The sequence below is a fragment of the Bombus flavifrons genome, chromosome 5 (genome assembly GCF_040668555.2).
Source record: "Bombus flavifrons isolate JBK064 chromosome 5, iyBomFlav1_principal, whole genome shotgun sequence".
NCBI lineage: Eukaryota > Metazoa > Arthropoda > Insecta > Hymenoptera > Apidae > Bombus > Bombus flavifrons.
The window spans coordinates 17,753,127-17,771,915 of NC_138446.1; the positions used below are offsets into that span (position 1 = coordinate 17,753,127).

General features: G+C 39.6%; 2 protein-coding genes across 7 annotated transcripts in view; one reads left to right on the forward strand and one right to left on the reverse strand.

Moving 5' to 3' along the window:
- Nucleotides 1-13,929, reverse strand: part of LOC138179693 (uncharacterized) — a 50,612-nt gene extending 36,683 nt beyond the window's left edge. Inside the window, exon 1 of the mRNA XM_069112750.1 lies at nucleotides 13,620-13,929. The gene's annotated coding sequence lies outside the window, so the exon portion shown is untranslated. The remainder of the gene's footprint in view (nucleotides 1-13,619) is intronic.
- Nucleotides 1,116-18,404, forward strand: FMRFaR (FMRFamide Receptor). 6 transcript variants are annotated; one of them, XM_069112753.1, is made up of 6 exons: nucleotides 1,116-1,730; nucleotides 2,677-4,098; nucleotides 14,418-15,264; nucleotides 16,028-16,296; nucleotides 16,378-16,567; nucleotides 17,175-18,404. In XM_069112753.1, exons 3-6 carry the CDS (start codon nucleotides 14,968-14,970, stop codon nucleotides 17,766-17,768), a joined length of 1,350 nt encoding a protein of 449 aa, XP_068968854.1. In that variant the 5' UTR covers nucleotides 1,116-1,730; nucleotides 2,677-4,098; nucleotides 14,418-14,967; the 3' UTR covers nucleotides 17,769-18,404. The 6 variants fall into 6 exon arrangements, with proteins under 6 accessions (XP_068968854.1, XP_068968856.1, XP_068968852.1 ...); XM_069112755.1 differs by having other exon boundaries at nucleotides 2,771-4,098; XM_069112751.1 differs by having other exon boundaries at nucleotides 1,116-4,098.
- The last annotated feature ends 385 nt before the right edge of the window (nucleotides 18,405-18,789 follow it).

The window sequence follows — 18,789 nt, forward strand, 5'->3', positions numbered from 1 at the left end:
AGAGATTGCTTCCGTCGTCGATACCGATAGCCAAATTGCAAACGTGAAGCGAGTTGAGCTGTAGGCGTCGACCCAGCGATCGTGATTGTCCGTGATACCGTAATTAATCGAGTCTGTTACGCGGTAAAATACTGGTCTTTGCTCGTATTTGCCGAATGCAACGTAGCCTCGGGAGACGAATATTTACGCAGATTGCGCGGTCGAAAGAAGAAAATTGTCGCGGTCGAGGAGACGCTTACGCTACTCGAGGAACGGGATATTAACGAAAAGAGAAGATTAAGGCGACAGGGAGGAAAGATCGCGCTTATCGTACGTACCGAGTACTAACTGGATTTCGAGGGACAAAAATAAAAGAGTAGTCTCGGGATTCGAGCAGTCTCGTAAGAAGCTTTGCATACTAATCGCTGTATCTCAGCCGCACGAGCATGCTTCCCACGATGGAATCGGAAGGATCGGAAGGCGGAACGTACAAGATCGGACGAGAGGTACGATTAACGATCGAAGAACCAGTGCCGATAGGTCGAGCACCGCGTAGATCGATCTTTCGAGCCGGCTCTCTGACGTCGCGTCGCGATATGAATGAAAGTAAAGATAGAGAAGGATGGACGCCGAACGAGAACGAGAACGAGACGAATCGAAGCGAAGGGGAGAGAGAGGAAAGGTGGAGAAATACGCGGCCGAGAGAGTGGGTGGCGAGAAAACAGAGCCAAGAACTAGAAACGAAATCGGAGAGAGGGAGAAGAGGGAGAAGAGGGAGACTGGCAGATCGAACGAGATTAAAGGAAGAAAGAACAGCGAGACAGAGGGTTGATCCTCGTGGGGGAACGACGTCGTAAAAAGAGACGACGGAAGGGAAACGCGGAAAATAAAAAACAGAAGACAATAGGAAAGAATGGAAACGACGCGTAAAAATGATACGACGAAAGAAACAAAGGGTAAAAACAAGGGACGAGGAAGAAGCCGAGGAAAGATGGAAATGAAAAACTGTGACGATAGCGAGAAGAACAAAGACGGAGTGACGTAATGTTGGTAGGGGTAAGAGAGAGAGGGAGGAGAAACCGCGCAGGCGGCGTCCACTGCCAGGGTCACTCGTCGTGCGTTCGCGAATGCTCTTGTGCTCGGATCATTCTCTTAGTGGAGCACTCAGTGCGCTGCAAGCGCTCCGAGACTGCGTGTCGACTTTACGACCTCGAATGAAGAAACGAGGGGTTCGCGAAAATTCATCCTTTCGATTGCAAGCTACAAATGTGAAAATGAATTTTTCAACGCGGGACCGCTGTACAAAGACTCGAAACGGATCGTAAGACATTTTTCAGCGAATCGGAAGTCCGCTTCGGGCTGGCGGCATCGAATTTGCGCGATTCGCCCGGCTAAAAAAAGAAAACAAACGAGATAGCGGCACTCGAGTAAAATTCTGAACGAAGATTCGGGGCAAAGTGATATATCGACGGGCGTGCGACGATAATTTTAGAACGAAACTTTTCGTCCGGTTCCAGGTGCCAACGAAACGACAGAGAGACGTATGAACGAACGAGTAAGGTGTAAGCGCGATTAAAAATTGCATCGCGTCAAGGAAGCGAGGGACACGACGCGTCTCTCGAATCACCGGTGAAAAACAGCGCTTGAAGAATCTTGCGAAGTTCGAAAGTGTAGCCTGTGTTTGAACATATCGCTGCTGGTGGAACTACGAAGCAATATATACCGGATATCAGGAAGAAACTTTTTCGAAGGTGCGAAAATGGAACACAGATACGCGATTGTTTTAAAATATCAGATCGTCGCGATGTCACCACCGTTTTTCCAATCAAAATTTCCTCGCGATTAACATTACGCCAAACTATTCCCACGTTCCTACGCCCACAGTCATTTCTATTAATCTTCGCTCCCTCCGACGATGCGATTCGCGACGTGTTTAAGTAGGTATAAGCAGACTCAGTGTCGTCGTTCAAGTATCGAGTATCCAAGTATTACAGCTCGAGCCTCTTAGCATGCCGTTGGTCCGAAAAGGCGTTTTCCCTCGTTACGGATGGCCGACCCTTTTGGTTCTCCGAATGCTAGTTCGATTACCGAGTCTGCTCGCTATCTAGATCGAAATCGCAGTAGAAATTAATTACCAGCGTCGACGTTTCTCGATAACGTTCCACTCGACCATCTTTTTCCACCAGTATTCATTCCGTTAGAATTCGTTAGAGTTCGTTCGATTCCTTCGCTTGTTCGTTCGGACTTTGTTTTGCGGTCATGGCGAGTGTAACTTCGGTCGATCGCATAAAAATCGCCGGGTCCCGTGAAAAGTCGATGTTTCTCTCACGGAGACGTTTTAATTGTGGCGGAGTAGCTTATCGGGCCGAGTGACAAACTAGCGAGATACTAAGTGTCACGTTTCGAAGAGCTTTGCTATGGGAAAAGAATCGCTTGCAACCACCGGAAGAAAGAAACCGTATGTTTCCATACGGTATAGCACCGACACGTTAATTACAGTTTTATGAATTTTGTTGGCCACTCAAACTCGGAAACAGGACGGATCCGGATCGCTGATTGATGGAAGAATCGACCTCCGTTGAGGCAAAACAATGGCCGAGCAAAGTTTGTTTCGACGAAGAGGCGAATCAAACGCAAATTGCACGGCATTGCGCCACGCGGAACTATTTCACCAGCGAACACGAAATTACATTTTAGCGGCAGTCATCGTCACCGAAGCTGTACTTCCTCGTTCGTCTTTTGGAATGACCGATAAACCGCGAGACAGATACTTCCGACTGATTTTTTCCAGTTCTCGAAGAAATTGATAATTTCGACGTGTCGCGTCGAATTTCAATGAACCCGGGATTGCCATATAGCAGAACGGTTCGATGAACGAAGAACGAATTCGTCCGAAGTCTGGTGAAATCACGGAAGAAGGCGGCAAAGTCGGGGCGTCGAGATGCAAAGAAGAACGGTAAAAGGAATTCGGTAATACCGTGGTCCCTATGGCGAGTAGTAATCGCAGAGGGAAAAACTCGATTATCTCGGCTTCCCGAACACCGATCATTCCCACGATCTCACACGGAAGAGACACAAAAAGAGATCGTAGCCTCGAGGACCAATCGATCGCGTTAACGCGAAACGACCGTCGAAAGAAAACCACTTCGATACCACGATATTGCGATAAGGGACGAACGGACGACAACCATCTACCCGTTTGGGCTTCCCACTTTTTCTCGGGGCAAACAAAAGAACCCGAGAAAGTGCGGTTTCAACGGGAAGAATCGTGATCGACTTTCGGAGCAAACGATTTCAGATCCCTTAGACGTCGTCGATCGCCAAGGGAATCGCGTTACGTCTATCGAAAGAAATTAAACTTACGATTATCTACGTGGACGAAGAGCGCGTACATCCAACGAAGAATTAACTCTGTGCAAAGGGCCAGCGATGATAATTCGTCTCGTGAACAGACGTGCAACGTGAACGAAGAGTAAGAGTGAAACGTCCGAGATAGCGGTGATTTTAATTAACGAAGCTAACAAAGTGGAACGATGCAGTTATCAAATACTCGATAGAAACATTGTTTCAGCGATTTCAACGTCAACCAGTAGATCTCCTTTAAGTACAAGATATAGAGAAGCAAAGTTTGCGAGAACTTTTGTACAGAACGGTGTGCGAGTTCTCGTTCGAGCGAACGATTTAACGTACCGTCTTGTTTGTTCCATTGTGATCGAAAGAACTCGACTTGTCCCGTACTGGTTCAGCTTAACAGCAGCGCTTTCCTACTAACAAATTTTAATCGGTCTCGTACAGCGAATAGAATTTCGCGAGTCTTGGCACGTCGGGAGCCAGAAGGAAACGCGATGTATGTATCTATACACCCCAAAAATCGATGAAAGGAAGGACACGCTGCAGCATCTGACGATAATCTCCGAGACGCGCGTGATCGCGGACACGCATCGACTCGCCACTCTAATTCCTTTTACGTACATTCCCGCGATTCGTCCTATGATTCGCTCTCACGCGCGATAGCCACGATTGTTAGTCACCGCGAGAGTCGATTAATTATGTCACGGTTTCACGATATGCAAATACGCGCATCTGGAGGCGCGGGCTCATACGTCGCCATTCACCCAGGTGAGCACGTCGAATTACCATTAACGATATTGTGCCTATCTTTAAACGTAATCGAGAAATTGCACGTTAGGTTTAAACGTTAACGAAATGTTCGATGTAATTGAAAGGACGAACGTACTAATTCGTCGTGGCAAACCTAACTGTCGAAACACGCGAAGGGGAATTAATATTAATACGCGTATTTATTGAGCGCAGCAGATAATTAACCCCGTAGATTAATTTCGCGAAAATAGACAACTGTTTCGGAGATTTCGTGACGTTCGGAATTGATTTTGATAAACCGGAATGCGGGTTTTTACGCATCTACAGGAAATTTCAAAGTGTAAAATTGCACAAGATACGCGTAGTATGAAAAACCATACAAAGTACTCAAAGTATGCCGCTTTCTACGATACTCTACACTCGATAGATAACGCAATTTTCTACCGAGATTCTACTTTCTTCGTTGTATTCTGAAAAGTATGAATTTGCGTAAAAATCCGCAGTCTACTAATAACATATTCGATCGACTGTTTCGCGACTGCACGATAATTAACGGGAATTCGGTGATGGAAACAACGATTGCGTTCCATCGCCCGAATCTATTCGATAGCTGTATCGCCAAACAGCGAGAAATACGTTACACCAATATGCATATCGATGCATACCAATGCTGATTAAATATTTTCTGTGATTTCGAATTTCAGCGTGTCCAGCGTATCTATCGTAGAAAATTAATGGACCTTCGATCCTTCGATATTTCGCGTTCTACCATTTCGATAAATATCCGCGGATACCGTCGTAAAGCTTTTTCTTGCCTTTTCCAAGTGTTTCGGCAGCGCTAAAGCGAAGAACATGACAGCTTGATTTGTGGAAACAGTGACGCGTGAGAACACGATGGTCGTCTACGTGATATAAACGAAACACGTAAGGCAGGAGCAACGGCAATCGTAGAATAATTTTTTCGCGCTTTCAAAGACATTTCGGTAGCCGTAACGGCAGCCGGACCGAGAGACCATTTCGATAATGCGGCGGCAAATAAAACGCGATGTAGGTGGTCCTACGTCGAGGCGAACATGACCGTAACGCTCCTAAATTTGCGATTTACGACTGAGATTTCGGTGTCGATCGGTTTTACTCGGTCAAGTCGGCTAGTCCGTTGGGAAAGATTAAACGTTGATACAGTCAGAGGGTACGCGAGGCTGACGTTTCCTTTTAATAGAATTTCCTTTTTCAACGACGATCTATTCGCGTAAAAAAGTCTAATTTTTTTACATAGCCTCGATACACGTAACTTTGTTCGAAAACAATTTTCACATCTACGTACGAAGAACCAGCCAAGTATTTCCGTCGGACAAATGCGAATAATTTCTTTGCGTCACAGAGTTTCGGAAAGACTGATAAATCTTGTCAGCAGCGAAAGCTTCGACAAAAGAATAAATCGGATCAGTCTGCGATTAATCATCTTTAGCTCAACGTACTTCGATATTGCTCGTATTCGTGACGAATTAATGAATCATTTATCACGAAGCAAGGAGGAACGAACAATATGAAAGGGTAAAGGCAAAAGTGTGCTACTGATTCATTGTGGTTTCGGCGTCCAACGGAGCGAAAAATCGCTCTGATTCAAGCGGCGCTTATTTATATCGAATGATTGGGAATTAAGACAATTCGTTGGAACGATCAAAGTCTAGCTGTGTTTTGTCAGAAAATTCGTTAATGCCTATACGCCCGTAACCGACTCGCTCCTCCAAACGAGTATCTTCCACGAAGGGTTAGAATAACCTCTTTGATTAAAGTCCTCGGATACCGTGCAGGTTCCATCGATGATTATCCACAGAGTACATCGAAGAAACGATGAAAGAAGAATCGATATGGTAAAATTCACCTAAGAGGAGAACTACTTTGTCAAAAGTTTTAGCAGCTTAACGATCCTCGTGAAGGGACAATAGGAAGAAAAAATCGTTATCAAACGCAATTTACGTCAGAGTATGGATATTACGCTTGCATTCTAAAATTTTATTCGCATCGTTCGCGTCGTTTCATTAAACGACGTGGCACGTTTATGGGAAATTTCAGTCAAATTCTTGCCATGTAGGACGTTAACCATACCTCTCTCGTATTAATAGAAATGTCGCGATCGTCGCTTTTATCTCGTATGTGAAACGTTTCCCTATCTCGTGCACATGGTGCGCAGAATCTCGTCAAACTTTAGCTCACGTTGATCGCTTGCTTCTATGATTTTTTAATTATCGTCCAACAGGGATTGGCGGAGTTTCCCTTCGATAGAAGACTTTTCCAGTTACGTTAATACCCGATGATACCGTCGAACAAAATAGTTCTCAAGTGGAAACGACAGACGTTGCTCAATTTAATTCGTAGCTGCAATTATTTATAGCTATTGGGTAAGTTCGGCTACTTATCCGACTATTGCGAGTAATTTATCCGTCGATCGATAATCAATTGAGAATTTGTTAAATGTTTATCACGCATTCGCTCGATAAAATTTTTTTACTACGTTGCAACTGACGTTGGAAAATTACCTTCGTATAATATAACGATAAACTTGCGAGTGGAAAAATCATTTTCATCGAGTTTCCTCGTGGAAGGTAACTTATACGCATTAAAGGTATTTACGTGACGCTACACACCAGGCAATTTTCTTTATCTCGTTTATCGTACCATCACCCGAGGCCGGGATCAAACACCGAATGGAAGGGAACCGATTGCCTCTTCATCGAATTTCGAGAGAAATTCTAAGTAGACGGAATTTTATCTTGTGCGATTACAGAAAGACACTTTATTAATTTCCGTTTTATAATAAATTAGCTGTTACAACGAGAAGAATGCATAAAGGATAAAGGAATTTAAATTGTCTCTCTAATATCTACGAGCACAGAGAGAAAATTATTAAGCGGACAATCGGTCGATTACGCCCTTTGGTTAATGAAACAGCATAGAACGAAAAGAAAACAAAAGATTCGCGGAAATTCCAACAAACCCAAACTCGTTATACCTAAATCTTAAGGGATATCGATTTTCAATGTTGCAGCAGTTCTTTGATAATCAGAGAGATCTGTTTACCATGGCGAAACGTACGATAAAAGGTAATTTACCGTGTTCCATCAATTTTATCGTGTTTGAGGCGTAAAGTAAGAAGCGAGTAACTGTGGGAACGTAAAGCAAGCAGACGTACGAATCTCCCTAGACGTCCTGTCTGCCTTTCAAACTTCTCTCGCGTTTCTCCTGTAATAAAAAAGAGAAACACGAGAAGAGGGAAGGCAAGCAGAGGCAAGGTCTATGTTCGAATGACAAAGGTGAAGATTAGCCAGGTAAATAATCATGTTTGATCTCCCCCGAGAGTCTGACAGTACGCGTCGTGTCTCGAACCAACAATCAAGATAACAGAGACTCTCTTAAGCGCTGCCAAATCCACGTCTTTATAGTCGACAACTTAGACCGTTCCCTTGTAATCGATGTCCCGGCTCGGCTAGAAACAGACGGATGAGAAAAAAGAGCCATTCAATCTGACGAAGAAGATGCGTCATAGGTCGCCCTAAGTGGAGCTTTCAAAGAAGCAACGTTAAGGAATTTTATGATAAATTCTTTCCACCTATCAGAGATATAAAAAAACCAACGAGTATTTGCGGCAGAATTGCCTACTATCTCCACTCGCTTACCCAGAAATATTCTTGGAAAATTTGAAATTTATCCGAGACGTATTTAGAAAGAAGAAACACAAAAAGTAGGCTAAACAATGGTAAAGAAAGATAAAAGATCGCTACTTCTCGATTCTGAGATCTCGTTTTAACGCCGAGCGACGTGTAACACGCTCGTGATGCAGGAATTTGTTTTCAATGTAAATAACGCGATGCTTCTGAAAAAATCGTACACGCGCGATGGACGTACGCGAAAAGCGGAACGGAAAAAAGAAACGAGACGACGCGATTAATATCGAAAAAGCCTATCGTCGGCTCGATAAAATGGTCAGCTGTCGCTTTCGTTATTGCCAACCCTCTAAAAATACGTGTAGCTTCAGTCTTCGACTCTTCTCGCTTCAACTCTGAGTCAACTATAGGAACTTATTATCTAATTTTAACGCGAAACACTGTGCACGCGGATAGAATATCGCGAAGTACGAGAGATTGCACGGCCTTGGCGATTGTGAAATTTGGATCGGGCCTCGTAAACTCGAAACCCAGCATGTTTACGAGAAAATTTGCCGATTAGCAGATACGTACGCTGCCTGTAAACGATTGTATAACTCTGCTATGACATCGTCGTAACACTCTCCTTCGCTTTCGATTAATCGCCAGATGTTCACAGCTTTCTATTTCACTTTTAAACACCGACACGACGTTTACGATCGACTAATCATTCGCGTTCGTAGTTCCTCCGTTACTCGTTCGTTCCTACGAATAAACATCGGCGAAGCTTTTTACAAAAAAAATCCAGTTTGATACTTTTCCACGCTTTCGATAAGCAATTTCCGTTTCGTAAATGAAGCAAGTATCGTAAACGTTCGCGATCGTGGACCCCGATACTCGTCGAAGAAATATACTCGAAGACAGAAAGAGATACGAAAGCTTAAAGGCGAAAAATTTCTCAAAAGCCGTGACATTTACGAAACGGGACGTGCGTAAGAACGACGAGGTTTTCGTAGAACACAATGACTATAGCGTAGCGAAAATAATCCACATGCCATCGTGCCACTTTCGTACGTACGATCGTGTCTGGATCTTTCGAAAAATAAAATTCTCAGTGGCGAGAAACGGTACACGTCTAAAAATGATACCAGCGATATTTTCTTTCTGTTAATCCGTGCCAACCTAGCGCCAGTTACCTCGTGTTCGAATGCCATCAAGAAAGAGAGAAAGAAAGTAACAGGCAGATCGAGTGAATTTAGTTTTGTTGATGCGTATAAAAGGAGGACGTAACGGAGACCCGGAGACACGCCGTCTGATCTTAAACGGCTGTTACCACTTATCGCATTCCCATCTCGTGCCGCGGTTACTCCACTTTCCGCGGCCAATGAAACCGAACGACAATCCAGCAGCAGCTGACACTTTCGTATTTCTCGTTACACGAACGTGTACCGTTATATTTTTGACAATGACGCGACCGCGAAGGCTCGATTCGAGCCATCTGCTTCTAGTTGAACGACAGCAGTCGTAAAAGAAAAAAATGAAAACAAGCACGCGTATCGAAAAGAACATTACGCGAAAAATGGAAAAAAAGTACGAACGATGAATGAACGTGATATCTTCCGAGTCGAAACTTTCTATCCTACGGCTACCGAGTTTCCTTTTTCAAGGAAAAACCGTGCTAAAACTCGTGACACGATTTCCAGCTTCCTAATAGCTGCGTACAAGTGAGAAGACACGTTAGATGTTGTTCACACTTGGAGGTTATTACTTATAAGTGACGGTAATACCGTCTCATTTCCTGGCTGCTCCACTTTGCAAGAGCAACGAGATCAGTAGCCTCGACACAATGCGACCGATTTACCAAAGTCGATTTAATGAAACACCACTTTTGTCTCGTTGACTTTGCGGTCAGCAGTTTACGAAAACGTAAATTCGAAGAATCGTGTTCGCTGCTGATACGAAACAGTGGAGATACTCGAGACACTTATAAAAGGTCAGAGTGTGGTGATACGGAGCAAGAGAAACACCGCTGTTCTATCGTTTGTAAACATATAGTGATTATTTGTCAGCCATTTCACTCAGATCTATCAATATCCTAGTTGTGCATCTGTACGCGTAGCTGATACGACGATATAAATATCGCCTTTAACCGTGAATTATTCTCTCGACGACTACACCATTACGCAAAAGTGGAAACGAAAAGGATTTTGCAGCTCGAAATACCTCGACGAATGGTATCTAACATTTTGTAAATGTAACACCGATATCAAACTTTCCTTTCATATAATAGCAATTTATAGAATTAATTATAACGATTCGAAGAATATTCGGAATCGAAAAAGAAATATTCATCGAGTTCTTCGATACTGTCGGTGAATCGCGCGGTCGTTTGACGAACCGTAACAAGTACAAGCTCGTAAATAATAATTTAAGGTCGAAGATGTCTTAACGACTTTATTAGTCTTCTTGCCGTAATTACGACCCACTCATTAATTATGATAACATAATTTGGTTCGCCGTCCCGGTTGAAAACCAATATCGATATTGATCTTATCGTTACACCGAGGTTACCGCATCCATACTTCCAACCATTTCATGCGAGAATTACGTACTTTCCTCTATATCTAGTTCCCGAACGATATTACGAAAACTATTCGTACAAGTTCGACCAACGTAATTTGCGTTCCCATAAAAGAGAGAGCTCCATTTCCGCTATTGTCGATAAGACGGCATAATTCTGTCGAAGGTTGAATGAAACATTCATAGACCACTTTATGAAACTTGTATCGTAAAACGAAACAACGAGAAAGCATCTGGATACCGTCGTAATACGGATAAAAGAAGCAACATCGGCAGATTCATTTTTATGCAACGAGAGACCGACCCGATGAGACGTTTTCATTAAACTGTTAATTCGAGCAACGATGTACGCAGTCGTTAGCCTTAATCGTGATTAAAGCGACGTGGCTAATGCACCGTGTACTCGGTCACCGAGTATCTCTTCGTATCATTTGCACGCAATCAAAATTAACCAGAGACATATCGGCAAAAATTGGTTCAAACTCGCAGCCCTTATAAAAGATGCGTAGCTCGTATGCGTAGCTATTATTTGGCTGCTTCGAAGGTGAAACTATGTCTGACGAATATTTATAGAAGATGATGATAATTTCTGCGTAATGTTCTCGCGAGGAACTCGCTATGCGTCACGGTGAAACGACGATAGTTACTTAACTTCCTCGAAATCCAATATACCGCGAAAGCTAATTCACGAGTGAATTTCAAGCAATTCCATTACGGACCACCGGCATCGTGAAAAATTTTCAAGATAATTCAGGTTAAACGAGGCAGCGACTATTTCGCACGAGTGAACACGATTTTCCATAAAATAGATAAAACGTGACGACTATGGTCCGAATATATTCTCGTGCTTAGTCACGGTTAGTCGATGTATTTACTTACCGAGTTCGAAAAACAATTCGAGAATGTTTCTAATTGTTTCGATTCAGTCGCGTCTCTACCATCGTCACGTAACTTCGATTATTATATTCAACTAAGATACCACGATATAGACGTAATTTTTATTGCTTAACGAATTCTAAACACTTTCGCTGAATAAGTATTCGAGCCACCAAAAACGATCAACTATTTAAAAAATCTATTTAAAATGTTATGACTATGTAATAAGCGATTCGAACTTGTAGAATAAATTGCGCGAAAGTGATTCTCCAATTAGAGCGGAGAACATGGACGTATTGCGACAAATTCGTACCACGAGAGATATTATGATTTACCAAACGCGTTGAAATCCTATTTTTTTTTTTTTTTTTTGAAAATGAAGCTTTAAACGGAAAAATTGTATTCTCCGTTTTCGACTTATTTTCACAATGTAAAATGAAACTTCCTGTCGATTAGCCATGTTCAAGCATACTTGATAAATTTTAATGTGTAAACATGTTATTCTATACTTTTTTTCTTACTTTTCCCACAAGGAATCACGCGATGTTCGTACTTTCACATGTTATTCGGCCGAATCCTCTAACTAGACGCAAGCGCGATCACTCGATCTTTGATATTTTCAAGAGTACAGCTAGAGTTTTCGAAATTATGCGTGTTGATATATTGGTTCCTCATAACGGAGGGTAATATAGCCCCCGGGGGGCATATTGCTCTCCATTAACATGTGAACGTTATTTCATTTTTTATTTATATTATAATCGCATAGACATGCCGCGGACAAATATTTATCGGAGATCGAGAAGGTTCTACAGCCTAAGAGAAGGAAATCGAAGAGATATTTTAAAGCGTCGTTAGCTTTTCTCGTAACGAACACATAGTGAATGCACATCGTGCGAAAAAGAAAGAATATGCGGTGTGACTTTTGTATATAAGCAGAAGAATTCGCTTTATTTATTTTTGATCTTAAAATATTAGCAAGAAGAATTTGTTATGATTTTTGTTAGGGAGCCATATTACCCTCGCTTTTGTACAAGCCCCAAAAACGACTTCTTTTCGTAGAGCATGTGACGTTCGATTAAATTGTTTTTCTTCTAACTTTAATTATTTTCTTTTCTTTTTTTTTTTTTTTGCCATTCGTCAGAGATAACCTTGTTAGTTTACGAACATTTTACGAGCAAGGTTTAAAGCAGTTTGAGTTATCAATCAGATTTTAGGAAGAAATATAAAACTGGGCGCCATATTACCACCCTTTACCACTCTACTCGTGACAATTTATCCAGAACAAGAAACTAGAATTTCGCGAGAACAAAAGTGAACGACGACACTTGGCTCCTCAAAAGTTTGATTAAAAACGTAAGCGTTGCCAATGAGACTCTCGCTCGTGCAGCACATTCGTGAGAGATACGCGATAAAGTTAAATTTCTTAAATGATCTCGATTCTTCCTTCGAAAACTTTTCTTTCCCGTTCTTTCTTCTTACATTTCTCTCTTCTTTTCCTCTTCCTTTTTGGCGACCGAAGATATCGAGTTTAATCGCTTGTCGATGATAAACGCTCGATCGTTTCTGCTTTATTTCGCCCACTAAGCTGTCTACCGCTGCGAAGTTGCGTGCAAACTGTCTAAAACGAATCTGAATCGACGCTTTCAAGTTTAAACGGCATTTGATAGCTTCTATCGAAAACAACGGTACATCGATGCGTTGAATCAGTGTTGTATCAAAAAGAGAAACTCGTTCGTTCGCAAAATCGACGACACGGACATTAGGAAAGGACGAATTAACGATTCGTTGAAACGTACCAATCGATACTCGAAATGGCGGAGATTGTATCGAATCGATCGTTCGATCGATTTAACAGCGATGCCTTGCCCTCTATGTCGTACCAACTTGCTTTATCAATCAATATCATCGACGATTAATCCTTTTATTAAATTTATTAAACTTTTCTGTATAGAATGTTCTCGCTATTTTCACAGGTTGATACTTCGTCTCGACAAATGCAGAGTGACTCACGAAAGTATTCGGACACTTATGTTAGCACAGAAAATTGTTCGCTATACATACTGTACGAGTTATACGAAACTTCTTAAAGATGATTTCCAAGAATGTTACAATTAATTAATCAAAAAATCATAAAATCGATCGAAAAATGTAGAAACGTAGAAGAGACATTTATCGCGAATATAAATAAATATGATAAAGCGAGAATAATGGTCTGAAATGCATGTATGATTGCAACAAATATCTTTTAATTTCTATATACGTTTCCAGATTCGTTGAAAATTTTACCGATATACCATGATGGCCCTGTGTCGTTATAGCGCTAATTGACTTTTAAAAATTATTCGTGCAAAGTTTCTATCAGTGTTCAAACACTTTCGTGCGCCACTATATATACTACGCATGCACTATTTATAAAAACTTTTAAGATTTTTTACTTACAGACACACTAGTAGCGTCGCAGCTTCTTAATCCGACCAGCCCTTTCGGTATACAATGGCAGACAAGCGTTCAAACGCTCTTGTTTTGTTGTAAAACACGGCTTCGTTTTTCCCTCTCATTGTACTTTTATAATTCGTTCATTTCGCTCGTTCGTTTCGCCTCACCGTTGATATTTAAAGCTTTGTTATCGGTTGAACCATTGAAGCTCGAAACTCACGAAATCACTGGATCACAGTGGATGTAGTTCGCCAGTTACGTTTACTTCCTTCTCTCCGTGCTACTGTTTACCGAATAAGGTCGATGTCAATGCCTACAAATACACTTCCGCGATATAGAAACATATGTATTGTTTTTGCGTCGGGGAAGCAGACAAACTTTCGGTCAATTCGATCAACGCTTGACGCACCGTTTTTGAATGTTACGCGATTTAGGACACATAACATAAGTTACATAAGTTACAATACGCGTTGTATCGCCTTTTAAAAAGAAACAGGGCGCGACAATCCCGATCTCTGGCGGTGCATATTAGAATTTTATTCCCATTACACAGGATACATATATACATTTATATATTATATAGTTTTACATTTATTTATTATTATATCAACGCAAGTTATAAGAATTAAATTAAGATGTTTATATTTATATTACAATATTTATGTATATGTATTTATTATATACATATATATACATACATATACGTATATACTTACTTGAATGTGTATTATGTATATTGCAGCGAATAAAAATAAATGAGAAATTACATTTCGGTATACATTTCGTACTTTTTGATTACAGATTCCTGGAAATGGAAAACTGGAAATAGGGCGACGAATATGAAACTGTGAAATTACGATATATCGCAGATGTACAAACAAGAAGTTAACAAAACTGTCATGAAGATCAAGCAAATCGAATTAGAATCGATACTGTTTCAGAACACGCGAGGACGATACGAAACTAGATAACACTTTGGGATTTCCATAAAATATTCGTCATGTTACCAAAACTATTAGTTCTCGGCTCTCACAAGGTCAAAAGGTAGTGAGAGTCGAATTAAAATAATAATAAAACGAACGTATTAAGATTACGTACCGAAGGATTGAATCGAACATAAGTTTAAATCGTTCGAAACAAAGTAACAAAGACAAATTCATTCCCGAGTGAATCATCTCCTGAAAGAAAAATCTACGGTGAAAAAACGATCTAATTACGTAGGTACTGACATGTATATAAGTGATAAAGACAAGAAATATTTTTGAACAGTGAAGCATGAGATTGAAAGGAAATAAAGTAAAAGACTGATGAAGAATCGGGTGAAAAGAAAAAACGGAGATACTCGAAAACGATGGAAACAAGCCTCAAAATTTTCAACAGCACCAGTTACTACGATGCTGGACAATTATTGGAAAATTTATCGATTAAAGAGACCACGAGAGAACCACTCGAATGTAAACAAGAAATCAATTCGAACGGTCTGTTTGATTTCATTATCTATGGCGTGCTGATGAACCTGGTCGGTCTTTTCGGGATATTCGGCAACGCGATTTCGATGATCATTCTCTCGAGGCCGCAAATGAAATCGTCGATCAATTACTTGTTAATTGGCCTAGCCAGATGCGACACCGTCTTGATTATCATTTCGGTAAGTAAGTTTGTTAGTCGGAACGTTTAGAGAACTGAACGATCACTTTTAAATCGTGTCGACAAAATATATTTGACACGGAAATTCCTAAACGCTCAACTTGAAACTTTAACAATTTTACGCCACCGTTATCTTCTAAAGACGAGAGAGTAGCTTAAAAGGACTAGGTAAAGAAGAATCTTAAATTGCAACCACCTACGAAGCAAATGGCAGATACATAATTGCTTGCACGATAGAATATACGAACGTTCAGTTCATCGTGAATTTATAACTACGGGCCAATCTCTGGAATAAAGTTACTTGAATACAGATTACAATGAACATCTCGTTAATTTACTGTTCTTTGTCAAATGCTAGCGAAGGCGTAAACAACTTATAATACATATGCTATATTAATTATTAATACAAATAATTATTGCTAATTGGAATTTCTAATCTCGGTAAAAATACACGTATCTATAAATCGTCATATTTCACGAATCGCCATAATTTCGAAATCAGTATCAAAAGATATTTTAGATAATAGATAGATAAAGATACCTGCAGTAATTCAAATACAATTTATACGCGCGAAAATATGACGTTTTTAGAGACTCCATTAAATTAATTACTCTAGAGAGAGAGAGAGAGAGATCCGTTTTAATTGTTAATGAAAAATTCGCTTTCATCCAACTCCAAACAGCTTTCGTTATATCGCTAAAATGATAAGCGAAAAAAGAAAAGATAAAGTATTAAGTAAAAAGAAAGTTTATGACATTTTCAGATATTAATTTACGGCTTACCTGTTATTTACACGTACACTGGCCAGCTGTTCGACTATAAGTTCATCGTGCACCCGAAGATAGTCCGATTCTTATATCCATTATCATGCATAGCGCAAATAGCAACGGTGTACTTGACTCTAACTGTGACTCTAGAGAGATATATCGCAGTATGTCATCCTTTACAAGCTAGGTCTTTTTGTACATACGGACGAGCTCGACTAGCTGTATTGGTTATCGTGCTATTTTCCTTTCTTTACAATCTACCAAAGTGAGTAATTTCACTTCCACCCGATCTAAGATTGAATTACACCGCTAATATAAAATACATTCTTTTTATCTTTTTTTACAGATTTTGGGAGGTAGATTACTATGCGGAAGTTCATTGGAAGTACAATGTTACTATATACTGCATATATCCGGCAGACTTGAGAAGCAACGACTTGTATGTCACCGTTTACGTCCACTGGATGTATTTCTTTATTTGTTACCTGTTTCCCTTTCTTGCTTTGGTGATATTCAACGCTGCCATTTACCAAAGGGTAAGTAAAATAAATCGTGTCGTGTCGTTTAAAAAGAAAAAAAAAAAGCAAAATTTCGGTAATATCTTAATATCGCGGATTATTATTATTTTGAAAACATAGAGTACTTCAAATCCATTTATTATTTCTAAGTTATTATACAGAGTATCGCCGTAAAAGAGAAGAAACTACAATGCAAATGCAACATTGCAATTCCTAACATGTTACCGTACACACGTACGAGCATACCTATTTGGAGCAAAGTTTATAAATGCATACACTTCAGAATGCAACTATGAATACAGGTTTTATCATGTTCGATTTTCCAACTCGCTCATTTCTCTCGCACATGCAGTCACTCTTTTATTTACTAAGCTTTATTTCTCTTCGATCTTCTATATCTATTCAGAATCTTTATGAATCATTGCCGAACTTCTTCTAATCATTCTGCATAGCTGAGCGAGTGCAAAATTAATTACATCTCTTTTTTTACAAGCTGATTTATTGTATCTGATTCGTGTAAAATTGATTTCATTTCGAATCGAGTGAAAGCAACACTGCTCTAAAAAATAGGTTACTTCTTACTGCAAATAGATATCGATTATAAAATTATAATGCGATGTTTCAGGTGAGAAAAGCAAATAGAGATTTGCAACAGCTTTCTCGACATCAAAGACGCGAAATCGGACTAGCAACCATGTTACTTTGCGTGGTGATCGTTTTCCTAATCTGTAACATCCTACCGCTAGCCTCAAACATTCACGAGACCTTCTTCAGCGATCCGCCACATTGGTTGGTGCAGACAGGCAATCTTCTCGTGACAATCAATAGTAGCATCAATTTCATTATCTACGTGATCTTCGGTAGGAAATTCAAAAGGATATTTCTGAAGCTGTTTTGCAATTCAAAGTTATTCCGACCTGGCAGAGACAGTCCAGAATTTCAAACTTACGACGAGTCGATCGTTACCAATATGACCAATATAGAATTAAGGAACTCTATCAGACATTATCACGTAAACAGATCGAGTACTATCAACAGGAATAACAATGTCTCGAATGGCAGTATGCGACAAAGCGTGAAAATTTCAGCAAGACCAGCCAGTCCAGGACCTTGTGTGTATTATCCTGCAAGGAGTCCTGTCAGAAGCCCTAGTCAGATGTCCGCAACATCAAGCACACAGAATGGGTGGAGTAAAAAAGATGTAAATTCTTCTTTGTAATAAATCTTAAATATTTAATCTAATCGCAATAAATCGACGATCATTCATGGATAACAATGAATATCTTTTGTGCACCAAATAAGATGAAATAAGAAAATCTTTTTGTACAAAAATCATTCAAATTGAATGTAATCAGATAAGCTCGAAAATATTGGTGTTTATCTGTCTTACTAGTTAATTTTCGGACAAAAAACAGCATCGATATTGTAAATTTATTCTCATATGTTATTAAATAATAATTCAATCTCTCGAATTATTTCAATTTTTATTTAAGTTTTACGTACACTTGTTATCTTTCTTCTTCTTTTTCTTTTTTACAGTTACCATCGATAAAACAATTTACACATACTTGTTTTTATAAAGACTTTAATATCATATAATAATCAAAGAAATTTCAGAAATGCGATGCATTTTGTCACAAATTTCATACAACTGCTTCATAATGTACATATTGTATACGAGACATTTTATCATCGTAATGAATAAACATTACTTAAATATGTGTAAAAGGTCATCGTTCTCCGAAGTTTGATGCACGAATTAGGAAGAAAATAATAAAATTTGAAAAAATATATTTTTCGACTATTAGACAAACAAAAGATATTCAGTAACAAGAATATTGTTGAAAAAACAAAACATAAATCAGTACGTGTTTACAAAACGTATAAAAGGAGTGATTACCTTGTACAAGCATAAAATTATTTCATATAAGTAACTGATATATATATATATATATATTAGTTATGAAACGCATATATATGTAAAAAGGCATTCTCGCGTTGTTATAATCCACAGAAATTTTAGCAAGTTGTAAATATACCCAAACTATTTTGATATGTTTAAATAGAGACTTATAGGTGAAACTTATTTTTGATGTATAAGTTATATCTATAATGTCCACTATCTTTTCTGAAAACAGGCATTGAAAGAGAAATGACTAAAATAAGATCAATGTTCCCCATTACTCCTATTCTTATAAAGAGGCTGAATTTATTTGTAAACAAGAATCAAAAATTTACGC

Bases quoted from the DNA above. Each gene is read 5' to 3' on its own strand.
- FMRFaR (XM_069112751.1), top strand. From the start codon at position 14,968: ATGGAAACAAGCCTCAAAATTTTCAACAGCACCAGTTACTACGATGCT. The intron at 16,297-16,377 runs GTGAGTAATTTC...CTTTTTTTACAG, and splicing joins TTTCTTTACAATCTACCAAA to ATTTTGGGAGGTAGATTACT. The intron at 16,568-17,174 runs GTAAGTAAAATA...GCGATGTTTCAG, and splicing joins ACGCTGCCATTTACCAAAGG to GTGAGAAAAGCAAATAGAGA.